Consider the following 21,863-nt stretch of genomic DNA (forward strand, 5'->3'; position numbering starts at 1 on the left):
TATGTATCTTAAACAAGTCACAAAAGAACAATGTAAATGATGGGAAAGACTAAAAATAGCCTTAAGACTATCATAAGCAATTGAGAATCCCTTTGATGATCAAAATAGTACTGGTAGTGCTGACAGATAAAACTGATGATGATTTCTGAGATTACTTTTTAGTATTAGCTCCTGGATATGAAACTAAAATGTCTATAACAGGAGGAAAAAAGGAAAAATGAGTAAGAATTTCAACAATCAAATAATTATTGCTTTGCCTACCTTTTACCTCTAGCAAGGGCCAACTACCAACTTCAAGTTTCATACTTTCAAACTTCCATGGGAGGAGAAGAAGGAACCAGGAACTGAAGAATCATAGCATGGGTTCCTATTGTAATGATGTATGTCTACAATATTAGCAGAAAGGACACTGAATGCCCTCCTTAGAAATACTGGCATTGCTTGAAGTCTCCATAGTGAAATGAAATGTAAAACCCTTTTATTCTAAAATGAAAAAGAAATTGAAATTTTTCAAATTAGTGAGTTAACTTTCTAAATATTTATAGTAAAAATCAGCTTTCCCTCTTCTCTGTAATATACTGAAGTACTGATACTCTTCTCTATAAACAGAGACTTACTCTCACTGACCCTTCAATTAGACTTTTGTTGGAAGATAAAGTTTTAGATTAAACAAGAAAGTTTGAAAAATAAACTTTTTGTGGTCGTCCTAATCCTTGCCATTTTGAGATTGCAGAGTTGAAAACAGAAAATAAATAAAAGAATTTATAGCCTTATAGCTAATCAGAGACTAAATTTACAAATTAAATGTTATATTTTTACTATAAATTTCTAAATTATGTTTTTAATTTTTGGACTATCACAGGATTTTATGGTGAAGTTGCAGTTCTCTGGAAAAGTAATAGATTTCTTTTTTACTAAAAACTAAAAAACAATATCTAGCACATGCTAAGAATTTGCTTCTTAAAGTAAAGGGTGAAATGGTTTGCAGTTTGCAGTCTAAGATTTTATCAAGTGAAAATTTGATCTTGGGAGGGTGTTATATCTTATAACTGTCTTTCCTTCTGTAAACTGTTTAGTAGGATTTAATTGGAATTAAATCAGAAGCAAATACAACTAAAAGAAACTGAAATATACTATGTAACTCAAAATTTTAAACTTTTACAATTAATTAACACAATATAAGAAGATTTGTACGAGAGTCAGACTGCTAAAATTGATATAACTGGGAAATAAGTTTAAAATGGAATGAAAAAGAAATGAGTAAGTAAAGGGTAGAATCAGAGTATAAAAAAGAAATATAAAATTTTGAAGTTTGTAGAACTGTAAAAAAAAAAGTCCATTCACTGAAAAAAGAAACAGATTTAAGCAAAAAAAAAAGATAAAAAAGAGAGTGGCTAGAAAGTTATGGTCTATTTTCACTGACAGTGTTTACAATGGTTTTTAAAGTAAAGAATTTGGACTTTTGGAAATTACAGTTTAAGATGGAGTTTGGTCTCATTGAGATAAGAAAAATAGGATAAAATTTTTATTTATTTAAATTTATTGGCACTAGTTAGACAAATGCCTCTTTTGACAGGTTCTTATAAAGTTACATTTATCCAATGGAATCTACAGTAATAAATTTGGAACATAGAATTATTTGAGTATAGCATGCTAAAATTTAAGAATTTTAGAAGGACATATTTCAGTGTCTATGTGGGGAATACTATGACTTCAGGAAAGCCATAGGGGCCACAAAGGAGAGAGATAAAAAAGTGAATTGCTGATCATAAACATTTGTAACTGAGCTATTTGAAAATAGTGAGCCCTACAGTTTAAGATGTTGGCAGCCAAGGACACATAAAAAAAATTAAGATTTTTTAATGATGCCATTTATAATTTAAATCCAGATTTGATTTGGTTAAGTTTCTCCTAAAATAAATTATAATGTCAAGTGAAATGTATTATCCTATTGGGATAGTTATGATATTTGACCCTCTATAGCTACAGCATACCATAATGCATATTGTGTTTGAGTTTGTCAGTAAGGTGACATGCCTAAAAACTGTATGGATAAGAATTTGAAGTGTAATTGCTTCAAAATTACTGTGCATTGATCTTTGAATATGATTAGTATAAAATGTTTAATTTTGAAATAATTTTCCATGAGATAATTCAGAAATATATTAAGCCAAGTTGATATTACTTGACTGGCATTTTTCTTAATTTCTAATGATTGATTTCTACTCTAGGATGAATATAAATTAGAAAGAATGAATAACATTTTTTGTTCATTTTAATTCCATCAACATAAGAAAAAAAATAATAAAAGTGTACCTAGCCCTCACCTGTGATTAGTTAAACTTACTATTTGAGGTAAAATCTGTTGGGATTGTGTTTTGATATTATTCTGAGTTCTGATTTCAGGTATGATAATTAGAATTATCATTACATAAATAATCCCCCATTCAAGGGAAATGTCATGTGCTACTCAAAGAAAGTACAATCTGAAAATTGCTACAGGTGGATGCTGTGTCTAGGAAGTTTGAAAGAAAGACATTACAAATGTAATGGTAGGATCCTCTTGACTCAGTTTCCTCATTGTATGATTTTTGTTTTTTTTTCTGAACAAGAAATTTTCCCACTTGGTTAATCTTGAGCCTAGCTAGGAATAATGGGGACTTTTGTTGTATGATTGGCTGTTCCAAAAAAGTGAATTTTAAATCTTACTTGGAATCTAACAGAAGTAAGTTGTTAAAGGACAGGTCAATTCTCTGAGAGCCTCCACAGCTGTGGATCATAACAACTGAATAAGTTTCAAAGCAGCTTTTGCTGATACAGGTGTTGTGGATTGGGAATGAGATAAATTGGAGGCAGAGGGAAGAGGAGAGAGGTCAGACAATTCAATGGCCTCTCAGTCAGAGAGGTCAGAGAACAGCAACTGACAGTCAGTCTCCTTGTATCATCCTCTCACAACAGAAGATCCATTCTGGGTTGGATCTCCAGCAGCAATTGTCAGGTGGCTCCTGTGTATTCCAACAGCTCTCATGTATTTTAAAATGTCAGGGCTAGGTCTCTAGAGGACCTCAGGATCAGTCTGAGTCAGGATCAATAAAAGTCCTTGGACTTTAAAGGGAGAAGTGAAGGAGACAAGCAAGCTGCCACGAGGCTTGCCAAAGATGAATCCTGAACTCTGGAGTCTGGAGCCTCAAGTCTCTCTCCTCCTCATCCTTTGGCAGGGTGATTCTGACCTTTCTCCCTCAGACCTCCAATTCCTACCTATGATTACCTCACCACCACACATTTAGCAAGCTCCAAATGGTGAGGAGAGCCATCACATTACCATCTTCTCTAAATATATGTATATAGAATCATTATCTCACATTGAATAGGTAATTAGCCTTAAGTGCTTTGCTGTCTGATTCAAGTATACCTTTTCAGAGTTTCTACCCTGTACAGTGAGTCATGTTTATTATCCTATATTAATGTCAGTCTGGTCTGTACTCTTGAAGGAATAGCCTTGATATTGTCACTTACTCCTTCCTATCATGGCAAATTTCTATAATCAGGGCAGATGAATTGTAAAAGTAATTTTACATACAATAAATCTTGTGGTTGCACTAGTCAAACATCTTTGAGGAAGAATACCTCACTAGAGAACAAATTCAATTCTATAATTGAAAAGAAATATTTCCAATAATTGGACAGCTATATGGGACAATTAAAAGCCAAGATGAAACAAACTAATCAAATGGCACAGAATGGGTTAATTAGTATTAAGGACAGTTATTGTAATAGGATGAAAGCATGAAAGACTGATGTTTTGAATTTTATTAGTCTGAGTGTGGTCAATATTCATTTTAACTTTCTAATCTAATCTGTCCATTTATTTCTTTCTCTGTCTCTCTCTATCTGTGTCTCTCTGTCTCTGTCTGTATCCGTGTATGTTTCCTCAAAAAAGAGGTTAGGGCAATGTTGTAATAAAGATATAAAAGCATTAAGCTTCAAATTTTATATAAAAGTTTTACATTTTAATTCAATAATAAATTTCATTGTGATAAAAGCTATTGCTTTTAGATTAGATAAAATTAGATTCTTTTCACTGAGAACTGGGAATCTATATATATAGACACACACATAATATATACAAACATGCAATGTGTGCATACATATCTGTATACATGCACAGATATACACATATATGTGAATATGTATGCAAATATGTGCTCATATGATTAACTTTTCAATGTATCTTTTAAGAGCAATGATAAAAAAAAGTACAAATGTTTTCCTCGATGGTTTTAAAAATATTTTTCTTTTTGATCCTGAAAGTTCTTAAGAAGACTGGAAAGATAGAAAAAAGTACTCAACATCTTTCAGGTTAGATATAATATATACATAGATGAATTTTTAAAAATCCTTTTCTTCTTTCTTTTTGCAGAGGGATTTACAAACTTTGATTATATTTTAGTCATAACTTCTCAAAATTGTATTAAGGATTTTACATAAAAATTGTATTAATAATGGGAAAATTAAATTGTGTTTATTTTTGTCTTATTTTGAAGTTTTTATTTTAAAATATTAAGTGATAGAAAGACTTATTTTGGAAGTTATGTTCTCATGGATACTTTTAAAGATTCTTCCTTAAGTTGCATTATGTATATTAGATAATAGAAAAATTATTATGCAAAAACTAAATTTTCTGTATTTTCAGTGTGAATTATGGGTTTCTATGTTGATATTTTTATATATTTGTTAATAAGATTAATTGAAAAATCAAATTTAAGAGGATTTACTAAATTGCATTCATTAGAAGGTAAAAACCTGCTATCTATCTAAGGAATATCTAAGGAATATGGGAAGTAATTTGGAACCAGAAAGGGAAATGAATGTACTAGGAAGAATGTATGTCTCTCCAGAACTGCCCTGGGAATAACACCTATTCTAAAATTTATAAGGAAAAATATTTCCAGGGATTTTAGATACATGGGGCTATTAAAATCCTAGAAGAAACCAACTGATTAAATGGCACTTTGAACAAGTAACAAACTAGATAAAATAGACTTTATGGAAATTAGTATTAAGTATGATTATTGTATATTATTCTTGCTTTAACATTTCCTGGTGTTTATGTTTACCTAAAGTTGTGTATGCCTAAATACTAGTGATGACATATTTGTGCCTTATGGTCAAAGAGAGACATTGTAGACCTCTGTCCTTTTATTACATTTCATTATTTGGAGCTCAGAGCCAATTCTTCTGCAACTTTTAGCTAGCTAAAAAATCTGTCTTTTGTTAATATTAACCATATCTGACCAAAATCTGACTCTTAGGAGAAAAGCTTTTGACCTTTTTTGATAAAAGGAGAATTTGAGTTCCCTAAAGTAATTTAGTTGTTAGCTCCCCTATTTGAGTGTGTAAACAAGAATTTCTCTTACAATTTTCTCCCTAAATCTATTGTGAAGTGTCTGTTTAGTCTATAATTTGATTTACTTATAAAGCATCTGTTTATATAGGTTTTTTCCTTAGGGTGTGTATAAGATTATGACTTCACTTAACTAAATTTGTTAAATTTATATGACATAGAAGAAAGTGTAAGATTATGAATCTGTCTTTCATTTTAACCTCACTTTGAGATGTTTTCATTGTCTTGTCCATAACAAAAGCACTTGCGTGCGAGTAAGGATAAGGTAGAAGTGGTTTAAAGATTGAGAGCAATTCAAAGTATGTGTCTTCTTATTTTGTATGAAATTGAAGATAGTTTCTAAAAAGAGGTTGTTCAGTTTTAGAGATGCCTAAACTACAGGGAGTTATATGACATTCTTCGATTCTTGCCTCCACAATACCTTGTATATAAATCAGGCACATGATTCTTGGTCTCTGAGTTGACAGACGCATAGTCGCTATAATCTCTGAGGGAGGGATTTCTAATTTACCTGATAAGAACTTCTGATTGACATAGTTCCCATTGGGTATGAGACCTAGAAAGTCTTATGGTCTGAGAAATAGGTGGTAACATATGATTATTGTGGTGATTGTATTCTTGGAGACTGGGGAGGGATTGTTTAAATAATGCAAGTTATTTGTGCACAGAGAATTTAACATATAATGTTTGTTTCATTGATTTCACTTCATTTTCAACTTGTTTCATTCTTTATATTATTGTACTTTCTCCATTAGTCCCCCCTCAGCCAAATGTTTTTAATATAATTTGTAACGATGTAAAGATATGAGCAGAAGATTAAAGATTTTCCTAGTTAAGACTAATAAGAGCGTTCCCAAGAGGATGAAAGAATCAGGGAAAATTTGCAACATACTATTTTCTCTTCTTGTATCTCCCCAATTTTAAATCACAGTTAAATTTTCTGTTGTAAAAACTGGTTTAAATGACCATCAATGGGGAAAAAGTCACAAAAGATTAAAAAAAAAATCTTGAATGGTGATTCTGAAAGCTAGAAAAATTATTTCTATTTAATTTGTTTTCATGATAAAAATAAGGAACAAAGTATATGAATTTATAAGCTTTTGATTTTTTTTTACCCCACTTAGCACTACTGTCTAAGGATGATTGATATATCTGGCTCCCAATCACTATAGGCTACTCAGGTTGAAAAGTTAAAAGAATATAAGGCAATGTCTTGTACATTCATTGTACATATTCATTGCTTTGAGTATTTTCTTAGAAAATATTTATAGTATCTCTACACATATATAACCTTTATTAAATTGCTTGCTTTCTTATGGGGGGCTGTGGGGAGAAAGGGAGAAGAGAATTAGGAACTCAAAGTTTTAAAAATTAATGTTAAAATTGTTTTTACATCTAACTGGGGAAAATAAAACAGTAAATATAACCAGATCATATTTTTTAAAAAGAAAAAAAATATTATTTCCTTTTATAAAAAGAATCAATTTTGAAGGTTTTTTAAATTTCTACCATTTAATTAACCATCAAAATATCTTCAAGATGTCTTGCAATTTACTTTTTGAAGTAAATTAGCTTTCATATGATTTATACATGTAGCAAACTGACTATTGTGGTAAAAAAAATTGCTTAGTTATTTCCTTTTTCTTCTACTTTAAGAAAGCACTATGATAGAAGCAACTTGTGGCATTATATCATTTCTTTTGATTTCAGGCTGGACAGCAACGTTGGTGGGAGCAGGAGATTAAAATAAGTGGGAACATACAAAAAGGAGAACTCATTACCTATAATCTGACTGAGTTGATAAAGCCAGAGTCCTATGAAGTTCGTCTGACTCCTCTTACCAAATTTGGTGAGGGAGATTCAACCATTCGTATCATCAAATATAGTGGTAAGTAGTTGTTTAAATTAATTTTTATGTGCATTTCATATTGTTTTAGTCTGACAAAATAGACTATGTGAATAGGTACAAAAATAACTTGAACAATTGATGGATACAAAAAAAGGAATTTTATTTCGAGTGTATTCAGGCAACCTTTTCAGCAGTGGTCACTGTAACCTAGACCATTAGCTCTAATAGTTCTGTGTCAGTCTAGAGTCTAGATTTCTGGTAACAGTTGAGTTCAATGGATTCCATCAATATATAACATGGAATGTACTCTGATAGTTTTTGAACACTGCTCCCAAAACCAAGTCATAAAATTTCCCTTGTCAAGGGTAAAGTTTTCATATTCTTAGAGATTTTACTGACAGATACAGGGAGGGAAAGTGACCCAGAATGGAGGCTTTATCAATATTTAAAATGAACTCTTCCTTAATTGTTCTTGAATAAGGTATTTACAAAAATAGTGGAGACAAGAGCTATGGAAGATGATTTCTGAGAAATAGGAAAGTAAGCCAAAATTCAAAGTGTAAGAATAAAAGTCTCATATAGATCATTATGAAGTCAGTATAAAAGGGTAGCTTTCCAATTCCTAAGAAAACAAATAAAATTGCGATCTTTCTCTTAGATATGCAGCACTTTAAAGTTTACAGAGCCCTTTACAAATGTTTCATTTTATTCTGACAACAACCCTAAGAAGTAAATGTCATCATCAATACCATTTTACTAATGAGGAAATGGAGGCAAAAAAAGGTTAAAGGGTTTGCTCAGGGTTATATAGCTAGTACATATCTGAACTATGATTTGAATTGATATAAAATCCTGACTTTAAGTGCAGCATTCTATCCACTGTACTATGCAGTTGTCTTAAATTATCTTGAATCCATGAAATTGTTTTTATGTACCTTCTGAGTAATCTATTGAAATGGCTGAAGACAAATGTTTTAGGCACAATAAAATAACTCAAATTTTAATAAACTTTTGAGGATTATAATTTTTTCCTCTGAACAGTTTCACAATAGAAATAATAAAAGATTTATTAACATAATTTTAAGGGATTGGAGAAGACTCTGGGAAGATGATGGAGTAGATTAGTAAATTTCTCTCTCTCCCAATTTCAAATTTGTGCCTTAGGGCAAACATAAACTGGTGAAAACTCAAGAAGCCTTGGGCAGAACAGGGGTCCTCTTGATACAACCTGAGAAGATGTGAAACCTGAAAATCTGAAGAAATATTCAGGGCTGAAATTAACCCATGTGAAAGTGGAAATATCTCCAGGCTAGCTCAGCAAAAACACAAAGTGAGCCCTGGAATTAGTAGGATGTGGTTGGTAATTCAGCAGGAACCTCCGAGACTTTTATCTCCTGAGCTTTTGTGGAGTTAGGTCTGAGTCCAGGAAGACTGGGGAAATTCTGCTAATTAGGAACATCAGACCCAGATGCAGAAAAGGAGACCCTGGGCAAGACAGAACTAGCACAACCCGTGGATGCTGCTGCCTTCAGGTGCTTGCTGGAGGGAAGAACTCTGTTTTGGGTCTTGATCAGAGGAAAGAGCTGAAGTAAAGCCAGAGACACTATCCCCTTACCACAGAAACATATTATGTGAACAGGGAAGACCAGAGAAGATCTTCCGAGGAGATGAATTACATCAATAAAATAAAAATAACTTCTACCCCAAAGAATAATGTGAAATGACTCCTTGCCTAGAGAGAATTTATAGAGTAACTCAAAAAAAGGATTTAAAAATCAAACAAGAGATATTGAGGAAAAACTGAAAAAAAAAAAGATAAAAACCATCCAAGAAAAACAAGATTATGAAATAAAAGTTAATCAACTATAAGAGGAAATAAAGTGTCAAAGATGAAAATTACCCTAAGAAAATTAGAACTGAAAATTTAAAAATTTAAAAGTAGTCAGTGAAGCTATGAGAGACCAAGAAATAACAAAACATTATACAGAATGAAAAAATAGAATGTGAAACATCTTGTAAGAAAAATGATAGAACTGGAAGACAGATAAAGGAGAGAAAATATAAGAATAATTGGACTACCTGAAAATTGTGAACAAAAAAAAATATGACTTTGACACAATAGTATAAGAAATAATCCAAGGAAATTGTCCTGGAGTGATAGAACAGGAGGAGAAAGTAGACATAGAAAAATTCCACTATCACCTTAATGAAATCCTTTATGGAAAACACTTAAGAACACAGCACCAAATTTTGAAAGCCCCAAATTGAAAAGAAAATTGTTTTTAAGAAACAAGGAAAAAAATAATTCAAATATGTTGGACCTACAATTAGAATTGTACAGGATTTATGAGCAGTCAAAATAAAAGACCACAGACCATGGAATCATATCTATAGACCATCAAAAGAATTAGGCTTGTGGCCAAAAATATTATATGGAGCAAAATTATCTGTAACATTGAATGAGAAAAAATGGATATTCAATAAATTTGCAGATTTTCAACCAAACCCAAATTTAATAGAAAATTTAACATATAGAACCAATATCAAAGATCAACATGGACAAATTGTTTATTTTTTTACATGGGAAATATATAGCATATGTTTAAGGTTGACATCAAGAATAGGGTAGCTCAGGGACTTCTGGCCAAGATGGCAGAGAGGACACACACATCTACTTAATCTCTGTCTTTGCTCTCAGAATTTATTTCATGACAAACCTTGAAATTAGTGCTTCACTGAAAAAAAAAAAACAGGCAGCTCACACTGAGCAGACTGGATGGGGGTGGGGTGTAATCTCAGCCTTTCTGTGGGGAGAATTTTACTACAGTATTGGCTACTTTGCCCTGACAGCAAGCCAGTAGACAAGCAGAGAAGCTAAAAACACAGGGGGTAAAGACCATAACCCTGAAAAGCTAGGATCTCTCAGGACCTGGCCACACCCACCCGGAATGTCTCAGCATGCTCTCAGATTCTCAGAGCGCAGATACAGCACAGCCATTGCTGTCCTGCTAGTGCTTCACTGCTGCCTCCCTCCCCCACCCCCTGTAGTTTGTAGAAGAAGCTCAGTAATACCATCCAGCCTCCCCCACTAAAAAAGCAGAATGCATTTGTTGTTTTGATAAAGAGAATTTGTCCTCTTTGATTTTTCTCTGACAAAATGAGCAAAAAAATTTAAATCGACTCTAAGTATTGATAGCTTCTATATGGATAGAGAGCGGACTTTAAACCCTGAGGAGACTGAAAACAGACTGTCTCCAGATGAATCCCCAAAGGAGGATATGATTTGGTCCTCAACACACAAGACGTTCATAGAAGAAATTAAAAAGGCTCTCACAAGAAGCTAGAAGAAAAATGGGAAAAGGAAAGGGAAGCTTGGCAAGAGAGTATGGAAAAGTCATCCCACTCATTTAAAGGTAGAGTAGATAAAGAAATCAAATCCTTGAAAAACAGGATTAGTGAGTAGGAAAAAGAAAATAGCTCTCTAAAAAGTAAAATTGGCAAAATGGAAAAGAAATTCCATAGAACAAAACAATTCACTTAAAAACTCAATTGGACAATTAGAAAAAGATATAAAAAAAAGTGAGTGGAAAAAATGATTCATGGAAAATCAGAATCAAACAAATGGAACTGAATGACTTGAGAAGACAAAAAGAATCAGTCAAGCAAAACCAAAAAAAAAATGAAACAATGGAAAAAAATGTCAAATACCGTCTTGGGAAAACAACAGACTTGGAAAATAGGTCTAGGAAAGACAATCTGAGAATTATTGGACTCCCTGAAAAATATGATGAAAAAAAGAGCCTGGATACTATTTTCCAGGAAATTATCAAAGGAAACTGCCCAGAAGTTATCGAAACAGAGGATAAAATAGACATTGAAAGAATTCAAATCAAAACATCAAGAAATATAGTGGCCAAATTCAAGAACTATCAGACAAAGGAAAAAATACTGTTAGTCGCTAGAAAAAATTGATTCAAATATAGAGGAGCCACAATAAGGATTACCCAGGATCAAGCAGTATCCACATTAAAGGATCAAAGGGCTTGGAATATGATATTCTGAAAGGCTAAAGAACTTGGTATGCAGCCAAAAATAACTTACCCAGTCAAAATGAGCATCTTATTCCAGGGAAGAAGATGGACATTCAACGAAATGAGTGAATTTCATCTATTTCTGATGAAAAAATCAAAACTAAAAAAGTTTGATCTACAAATATAGAACTCAAAAGAAACCTAAAAAGATAAAAAGAAATCTTGGGAACTACATTTCTGCTATAAAGATATATAAAGAACATATGTATACTTTGTTCTAGAAACTAGAAGTGGAAAGGAAATTGTACCCAAGAAAGGGTAAAGTGGGGGTACTACATCTCACAAAGGGGCAAAGGAAATCTATTATATCTGAAAGAAAGAATGGAAGGAGATGAACATAATGTGTATCTTATTGCCATCAGAATTGGCTTAAAGAGAAAAATATTAGAGATATTCGATTTATGGTGAAACTTCTCCCACCTCATTGAAAAGTGGGAGGGAAAAGGGAAAAGGGAAGGAATAAGCTAAGAGGAAGGGAATACAGAAATTGTGAGGAAAGGGTGTAAGATAGGGGGAGGAACTTTAAGGTGGAGGCAGGGATACTAAAAAGGGAAGGCTAGGAGAAGCAAGTGGTGCTCACAAGTTTAATACTGGGGAGGGAGGTAAGGGAGAAGGTAGGGAGAAAAGCATAAACAGGGGTTAACAAGATGACAAGTAATACAGAATTGGTAATTTTAACCATAAATGTGAATGGGGTAAACTCCTCCATAAAGAGGAAGCGGTTAGCAGACTGGATTAAAAGTCAGAATCCTACAATATGTTGTTTACAGGAAACACACTTGAAGCAGGGAGATACATACAGAGTAAAGGTAAAAGGTTGGAGCAGAATTTATCATGCTTCAGGTGAAGTCAAAAAAGCAGGGGTAACTAGCCTCATCTCAGATCAAGCAAAAGCAAAAAAAAATGATTTAATTAAAAAAGATAAGGAAGGGTACTATATCTTGCTAAAGGATAGCAAATATAATAAAGCAATATCAATATTGAACATATATGCACCAAATGGTGTAGCATCTAAATTCTTTAAAGAAAAATAAAGAGAACTGCAAGAAGAAATAGACAGCAAAACTATAATAGTGGGAGATCTCAACCTTGCACTCTCAGATTAGATAAATCAAACTACAAAATAAATAAGAAAGAAGTCAAAGAGGTAAATAGAATACTAGAAAAGTTAGATATGATAGATCGTTGGAGAAAACTAAATGGAGACAGAAAGGAGTATACTTTCTTTTCAGCAGTTCATGGAACCTATACAAAAAAATGACCATATATTTAGGATATAAAAACCTCAAATCAAATGCAGTAAGGCAAAAATAGTAAATGCATCCTTTTCAGAACACGATGCAATGAAAATTACATTCAATAAAAAGCCAGGGGAAAGTAGACCAAAAATAATTGGAAACTAAATAATCTCATACTAAAGAATGATTGGGTGAAACAGCAAATCATTGACATAATTAATAACTTCACCCAAGAAAATGACAATAATGAGATGTCATATCAAAATTGGTGGGATGCAGCTAAAGTGGTGATAAGGGGAAATTTCATATCTCTAGAGGCCTACTTGCATAATATAAAGAGGTCAATGAATTGGGCTTGCAACTAAAAATGCTAGAAAAGCAACAAATTAACCCCCCCCAACGTCAAATTCTAAATTTGAAATTCTAAAAATAAAAGGAGAGATCAAAAAAATTAAAGTAAAAAAATATTGAATTGATTAATAAAACTAAGAGTTGGTTCTATGAAAAAAAATAGACAAACCCTTAGTAAATCTGATTAAAAAAAGAAAAGAGGAAAATAAATTGTTAGTCTTAAAAATGAAAAAGTTAAGATCAAAATGGGTCCATGATTTAGGCATAAAGAATGAGATCAGAAATAAATTAGAGGAACATAGGATAATTTACCTCTCAGACTTGTGGAGGAGGAAGGAGTTTGTGACCAAAGAAGAACTAGAGATCATTATTGATCACAAAATAGAAAATTTTGATTACATCAAATTAAAAACCTTTATACAAACAATACTAGAATTAAAGCAAGAAACTGGGAAAACATCTTCACAGTTAAAGGTTCTGATAAAGGGTCGTTTCCAAATATATAGAGAATTGACTCTAATTTATAAGAAATCAAGCTATTCTCCAATTGATAAATGGTCAAAGGATATGAACAGACAATTTTCAGATGATGAAATTGAAACTATTTCCACTCATATGAAAAGTGTTCCAAATCACTATTGATCAGAGAAATGCAAATTAAGACAACTCTGAGATACCACTATAGATTCGCTAAGATGACAGGAAAAAATAAAGATGAATATTGGAGGGGATGTGGAAAACTGGGACATTGATGCATTGGTGGAGTTGTGAATGGATCCTACCATTCTGGAGAGCAATCTGGAATTATGCCAAAACAGTTACCAAACTGTGCATACCCTTTGGTTCAGCAGTGCTACTACTGGGCTTATATCCCAAAGAAATATTAAGGAAGGGAAAGGGACCTGTATGTGCCAAAATGTCTGTGGCAGCCCCTTTTGTTGTGGCTAGAAACTGGAAAATGAATGTATGCCCATCAATCGGAGAATGGTTAGGTAAATTGTGGTATATGAATGTTATGAAATATTATTGTCCTGTAAGAAATGACCAGCAGGATGAATACAGAGAGGCTTAGAGAGACTTACATGCACTGATGTTGAGTGAAATGAGCAGAAACAGGAGATCACTATACACTTCAAATACAATACTGTATGAGGATATGTCCTAATGGAATGGATATCTTCAACAAAGAGAACATCTAATTCAGTTCCAATTGACCAATGATGGACAGAAGCAGCTACACCCAGAGAAGGAACATTGGGAAATGAGTGTAAACTGTTTGCATTTTTGTTTTTCTTCCCAGGTTATTTTTACCTTCTGAATCCAATTCTTCCTGTGCAATAAGAAAACTGTTCAGTTCTGCACACATATATTATATCTAGGATTTATTATCACATATTTGACATGTATAAGACTGCTTGACATCTGGGAGAGGGGTGGAGGGAGGGAAGGGAGGGAGGAGGGAGGGAAGTTGAAACAGAAGTGAGTGCAAAGTATAATGTTGTAAAAATTTACCCAGGCATATGTTCTCTTAATATAAAAAAAATAAAAAGTAAAAAAAAAAAAGAATAGAGTAGCTCAAAAGAAAGATCAAGGCACAATTAAGGTAAAAATAGTAACTATATTATACAAATGAGGTGCAAAGGAAGAATCAGTACAGAGACTTTAGAGGGGGAGGAGATTTTTCATAGTTCTGAAAATCTATTCACATCAGAAATGGGTTAAATAGGCAAACATTACATATATACTATGAAGTGTATAGCACTCTCCAAAATCTATAAAGAAATAAGGAAGGAGAGATGGATGGACTGGAAAGCAAAGTGTGAGGGAAGAAGACAAGAGAGGAATTCATGAGTAGGGGGTGGTTAAATAATAATAAGGCAAGTTAGGAACAGAAAGTAAAAGGTCAACAGGGATAGGAAAGATATGTGTGTGTATGTGGGGGCATGTGTGTGTGTGTGTGTGTGTGTGTGTATGGGGTGGCGTGTGTGTGTGTGTAGGTATGTGAATATATATCTAAATATGTACATATAAATATATCTTTTCTTAAATATAGCTTGCTTGGGGGTGGGAAGTATGAAAAAAGTTAAAAAAAAGAATAAAGTAAAAAAGATGTGTAGCAGAGAACAAAAAAATTATTTACAAGAAGTAAAGATAGATAATAATGAATATAATTTCATTTACTAATATATATCTATATTTGTAGTTTTTTGAAATGGTATTTGTTATTATATATTTTCAACCCTGCTTACATTTTAGAATTATAAGATTTAGATCCCTAGATTTAAGTTTTTCAGCATCTATTTTTTTTATTTCTAGGCTTTAATAACTGTTCAAATATTTCAGCCTTGTTTCATTGTTCCAGTAGAATGTCTATTTTTAAGCTTTAATTGGTTTTATTATTTAATTATATTTAATCTTTATTTTTTAAGCCTATAATTTTTTAATTTGTGGAGACTCTACTGTATGATACAAAAGGCATACTAACTAGAGATACATGACAGAGACAATGATATACCACTTCCCTCCACATTTCTATGTATATTACAACTTTATCTTTTTTCAATTGTAGAATAAAGATTACTTCAAATGTTTTTTGAGTAGAAAAAGTGTCCTTCAAATTGTATTCAGATACAATCAGTTCTTTCTCTAGGGGTGGTTAGCATTTTTCATCATAAGTCCTTCAGAGTTGCCTTAGATCATTGATCTGCTGAGAATAGCCAAGTCATTCACAGCTGATCATCTCACACTATTGCTGTTAGTTTGTACTCAGTGCATTTGACTTGGCTTTTTCAGATTTTTCTGAAACCATCCTGCTCATCATTTCTAATAGCAAAATAGTATTTCATCATAATCAAATGTCAAAATTTGTTTAGTCACTTCCCAATTGATGGGAATCCTATAATTATTTTGTTTTACATATCACTTCTTTTCCTTTCTATCTCCTTTGGGATACATACCTAGTTGTATTACTAGGTATGCATGGTTTTTAGCCCTTTGGGCATAGTTTGAAATTGCTCTGCAAAAGGTTGAATCAGTTCACAATTCCACCAACAATACATTCATGTCTCAGTTTCCTACATCCCCCTCAACATTTGTCATTTTTCTTTCTTGTTCTATTAACCAATTTAATAGATGTGAGGTAATACCTAAGAATTATTTTAATTTGTATTTTTCCAGTCAATAGTGACTTACAGCATTTTTATATGACTATAAGTAGCTTTGATTACTTCATTTGTAACTGTTCATATCTTTTAATTATCAATTGGAGAATGGCTTTTATTTTTTCTAAATCTGACTCAGTTCCCTATATGTTTGAGAAATGAAGCCTTTATCAGAGAAACTTGTTTTAAAATTTTTTCACAATTACTATTACTGATTGTATTTCTATCATTTATTTGATTCTCTCTTCCTTTTGTCTTTCTTCAAAAAGAGTTTTGCTTTTGACTATCCCCTCTCCTAATATTTCCTCCCTTCTATTACCCCTCCCTTTTTCATATCCTCTTTCCCACCTACTTTCTTTTATAGTGAGAAATTTCTCTGTCCAGTTGAGTGTTTTTTTTATTTCTTCTTTAAGCCAATTCTGATAAGAGTAAGGTTCACTCATTTACCCTCACTTTCTCCCTCTTCCCCTCCAATGGCATATAACTCATGCTGTTCTACCCCTCCCTTTTCCTTTCTCCCCCTATAATTCTCACTCCTTAATTTTTTTTCAGATATTATTCTTTCATATTCAACTCACACTTGTGTCCTCTGTTTATATATACTCCTAACTGTCCTAATGATGAGAAACTTCTTATAAGTTACAAGTATCATCTTCCCATGTAGGAATATAAAGAGATAAACCTTAATAAGTCTCTTATCATTTCCCTTTCCTGATTATCTTTATTATGCTTCTCTTCAGTCTTTTATTTTTTATCCAACTGCAGTCTTTTTATAAAGAATGCTTGAAATCTCCTCTTTCCTTGAATATAATTTTTCCCCTGAAATATTATATTCAGTTTTGTAGGGTAGCTGATTCTTGGTTGTAAGCCCAGCTTCTTTACTCTGTTAGAATATCATATTCCAAGCCCTCTGATATAGAGGATTGAAACTCCTAAAAGGTATCCTTGAATCAGACAACTGAGCAATTAAAGCTAATTACCTATTCGATATGAGACAATGACTCTATTAGCATATATTTGGATAAATGGCTCTTCTCACTGTTGGTGCTTGCTGAATGTTTGGTATTAAAATAATCTTAAGCAAGGATTGGAGGGCAGGGAAAGAGGGGCTTGGCAGCAGGATCAGGAGGAAAGAAGTTGGTGACTCCAGACTCTAGAATCGAGGATTCTGCTTGCCTGACTCCTTCATTTCTCCCCCTAAGGATCAAAGACTTTAATTCATCCTGACTCTGGCTGACTCCGAGGCCTCCAGGGAGCTAGCCCATACTTTACACTCTGGTCCTATAATATAGAAGTCAAATTTTGTGTTATCTTTAGTGTGGCTATACAATACTCACATTGTGTTATTCAGGATGCTTTTTTCCCCTTGATCTGGGAATTCTGGAATCTGGCCATAATATTCTTGGAGCTTTCATTTTGGAATCTATTTCAGGAGGTGATTGGTGGATTCTTTAAATTTCTATTTTACCCTCTGATTCTAGAATATCAGGAGAGTTTTCCTTGACAAATTTTTGAAAGATGAAGTCCATGGGGCAGCTAGATGGTCTGGTAGATAGAACATGAGCCCTGAAGTCAGGACAATCTGAGTTCAAATCTGGTCTGAGGCACTTAACATTTCCTAGCTGTGTAACCCTGGGGAAGTCATTTAACCCCAATTACCTTAGAATGAAGAAAGAAAGAAAGAAAGAAAGAAAGAAAGAAAGAAAGAAAGAAAGAAAGAAAGAAAGAAAGAAAGAAAGAAAGAAGAAAAAAAAAAAAGAAAGAGAGATGAAGTCCAAGCTTTGAGCTAGACCAATAATTTTAAAATTATCACTCCTGGATCTATTTTTTAGGTCAGTTCCACTGACATATTGCACAGTCACCTTCCTGGTTTTGTTTTATTGTTTCTTGATTTCTCATAGAGTCATTAGTTTTCATTTGCTAAGGAATGGTTTTCTTCAGCGAGCTTTTGTACTTACGTTTCCATTTGGGCAATTTTGCTTTCCAAGTCATTTTTCTCTTCATTGTTTTTTTATATACCTTTTTGCATCATTCTCATTTCTCTTCCCAATTTTTCCTCCACCTCTCTTATTTGATTGTCACAATTTAGTTTGAGCTCTTCCTTGTCTGAAATCAAATTTTATTTCTCTTAAAGACTTTGGATATTGGAGATTTGTCTTTGTCATCTTCCTGAGAGTGTGTGTTTTGACTTTTCTTATCATCATAGTAATTTTCTATGGTCTGAATTTTTTCCTGTGGTTTGCTCATTTTCTTTGTCTATTATTTAACTTTCATTTCGTTAAAGTAGAGCTATTTTCCCCCATTTTTTCAAGGTAATATGATTAAAGGAGAGGTGGGTTTACTACTCTCTTGGCCTGTGCTGTGGTCTTTGAATAGCCACAAACACTGTGAAGGAGGTCCCTACTATGGCTACAAGCTCCAGTTTGCTTAAGTACTTCTCACCCTGGGACTGTGAGTCAGAATTACTTTTTAAATCTGAGAATGGTCAAATTAATAGAACCCCGCATCAATATTGTAATCTCCTTCTGACCGATTTTTCAACCCCCTTACCATATGTGTGCTAAGACCTTTGAAAGCAGTGGCTGCTGATTCAGTGACTCAAAGCTTATTCCTGGTTTGCTGGGACTGGGACTGTACTGGACCTGTGCTGAATGTGCTCCACCCTCCCCTAGTACTACAAACCTTCCCTGCTAATTTTTAAATCTTTTTGGCATCTTGGGGCTGAGAGGTCTGGAAATTGCCAGTGCTGCCATTGATTCAGAGGCCCTAAGAAAGTCTTCTGGTGTGCTGCGACCTGGTTTATCAGGACTTGGTCTGCACTGGTGCATCTTGTGCTGAATTGTTCTCTACTTTCACCATCATGGAACAGATTATTGCTATTGACTTTCTAAATTGTCTTCGGCTGGAAAATTGTTTCACACAGTCTTTTTTTTTCCCCAATGGATTCTAATACTTTAGAATTTTTTAAATAATTAGTTAAAAGTATTTGGAGGGTTTGGTGGAGAGCTTAGGCTCAGAGTCTTTGCCTTTACTATGCAATCTTGGTTCCCCTTTTAATTAAATAAATGCATTTTTTTTTAATTTTTAAAAGACAATACATCATGGAGTTATAGTCTCCATTTACTGGGGCATTGTATTTCCCTGAATTATTGGAAACATATTGCTGTTTTAAAAAAATACTATTTTTCCTCCCAAATAGATATTGTAATATTCTTCATCTTTTCCATATATGGCACAAATTTAAGGTTCTTCTGCATCTTGGTTTTCTCTGTATATACCCTCCAGTTAATCAATGCCCTTCCCAAATGTGATGTCTAGAACTAAACACATTATTATGGATTTGACAAAAAAATGACTTTTTCCTTAATAAAAAAGAAAAAAGAAGAAATGAGGATTGTATATTAAACCTTTACTATGTACCATGTATAGATTGTGTTTCTCCCCCTTTCCCACTTTGGTGGGGGAAGAGGTTTATTTCAAATTTAGCACGATTATTTTAAACATACATTGATTACTTGTGCCCTTTTCTGAATTATATTTTTCTTTCTTCCCTTAATTTAAAAAATGATTTTGGTCTCTTTTTGCTTTTTCCCCTTCCTTTTTAAAAGTTTCATGTCACTGTTTTCTTCAATATCACTTTCTTATTACTATCCATCTCTTCAACTCACTTCCCTCAAAAAAATCTCTCCCTTCCACACTCTGGGGACTTTTGAAAAGATATGCCTTGAGAAAATATAATAAAGATGACAATACTACCTAAACTAATCTATTTATTTAGCGCTATACCAATCAGACTCCCAAAAAACTATTTTAATGACCTAGAAAAAAATAACAGTTGGTTCATATTGAAAAACAAAAAGTCAAGAATTTCAAGGGAATTAATGAAAAAAAATCCAGTGAAGGTGGCCTAGCTGTACCAGATCTAAACCAGCAGTTAGCAAAACCATTTGGTATTGGCTAAGAAATTGACTAGTTGATCAATGGAATAGATTAGGTTCAAAGGACAAAACAGCCAATAACTTTAATAATCTAGTGTCTGACAAACTCAAAGACCCCAAATTTTGGGATAAGAATTCACTATTTGACAAAAATTGCTGGGAAAATTGGAAATTAGTATGACAGAAACTAGGCATTGACCCACTTAATACCATACACCAAGATAAGGTCAAATTGGGTTCATGACCTAGGCATAAAGAATGAGATTACAAATAAATTGGAAGAGCATAGTATAGTTTACCTCTCAGACCTGTGGAAGAGGAAGGAATTTATGACCAAAGAACTAGAGATCATTAGTGATCACAAAATAGAAAATTTTGATTATATCAAATTGAAAAGTTTTTGTACACACAAAACTAATGCAGAAGATTACAAGGGAAGCAATAAACTGGGAAAACATTTTTACAGTCAAAATCACTATTTGGTTTTTGTGTTTGTGTTGGATGTTTTATAACTTCTCTGCTGATGCAGAGCTTTTTGCAGGCTTGCAACAAGGGCAGAGTAGCCAATGCTTCTATAGACTCCTCCCCATAGATTCCCTGGCACTCGGAGCCATACCACCCCAGGACAGTGTGCTACCTGCACTGGTGTCTGTGCTTAGCATGCTTGTGCTTGGCCCACCTCCTGCCATGCCCAATTGAAATAGACATTTTCTGAAGATCTTAGAAATTATCTTCCGCTGGTAATTTGTTTCCCTCCCAGTATTTGTGGGTTCTGCCAGTTCAGAACTAATTGAGAGGCTGGATTTGCTAGTTAGTCTGAGAGTAGTGGGAAGAGATCAAAAATAAAAAATAAAAAAGCGTGTCTTCTCTGTCTTCTTGGCTCCACCCTCAGTAGTTTATAATTTTAAAGAACTTTTCATTTCTAAAATGTTTCATTTGTAGTCATAGAATAAGTTTTTCATTTTAACATATATGTTAGAGAATATGTATAAATACTGAACTTTGCCATGATTTGTTTCTCATATAAAGATATATAATTGAATGTCTTTAGATAACATCAGAATAATAGAGTTTTGAATTTGTCCACCCAATGTTCTGATGAAGGAATCTCTTCAATGATACTTTTGAAATATCACTATTATTGTCTAATCCAACTGTTTGAAAATCTACTTGTTTGTTAATTGGTAAGACAGTGTGATGAAAGAGTTGGAGTTGAAAGATGTCTTGATTTAAATCCTGCCTCAGACATCTACTAGCTGTAAGTTTATATTAAAATAACTTAATTTTAGTATGAATTTCAGAGCTATTGTAATAAGCAGATAAAGTTATGTATATAAAGGCAATGTCATGATTAATATGAGCCTGGCCTTGAAGTCAGGGAGAACTAAGTTCACATTCTGCAAATCCTAGTCCTATGGATGTGTGCAATTCATTTTATATCTAAGTGCTTCCCAAAACTCACTGAGTCTCTATGTTACAAACAAGTTGCCAGTCTGTGTCTGTTAATGGAATTTTCATATGATAGATCTCAACTTGATGAAATCACAGATGGAAAGGAGAAAGTATATTCTTTCAAAAAAAATCAAAGATCCAAAAAAAAAAAAGAAGAATACTAGCTATAGAGTGTTAAAGTGACTAAAGACTATATTGGTCTGAGGTATCTAACATAGAAGAGAAGGAACACTGGGAAATGAATGTGGACTACTTGCATTTTTGTTTTTGTAACATAGAGCACCAGCCCTGAAGTCAAGAGGACTTGAGTTCAAATGTGGCCTCAGAAACTTAATATTTACTAACTGTGTGACCCTGGCAAGTCACAATTCCAATTGCC

The 21,863-nt window shown here is 33.2% G+C and overlaps 1 protein-coding gene across 1 annotated transcript in view; it reads left to right on the top strand.

Annotated features, from left to right (window-relative positions):
* MDGA2 (MAM domain containing glycosylphosphatidylinositol anchor 2) overlaps positions 1 to 21,863 on the top strand; it is a 639,286-nt gene that overhangs the window by 475,981 nt on the left and 141,442 nt on the right. Inside the window, 1 exon segment of the mRNA XM_031952914.1 lies at positions 7,115 to 7,292. Coding sequence (XP_031808774.1) covers positions 7,115 to 7,292 — 178 coding nt within the window.

The sequence above is a fragment of the Sarcophilus harrisii genome, chromosome 2 (genome assembly GCF_902635505.1).
Source record: "Sarcophilus harrisii chromosome 2, mSarHar1.11, whole genome shotgun sequence".
Taxonomy (NCBI): domain Eukaryota; kingdom Metazoa; phylum Chordata; class Mammalia; order Dasyuromorphia; family Dasyuridae; genus Sarcophilus; species Sarcophilus harrisii.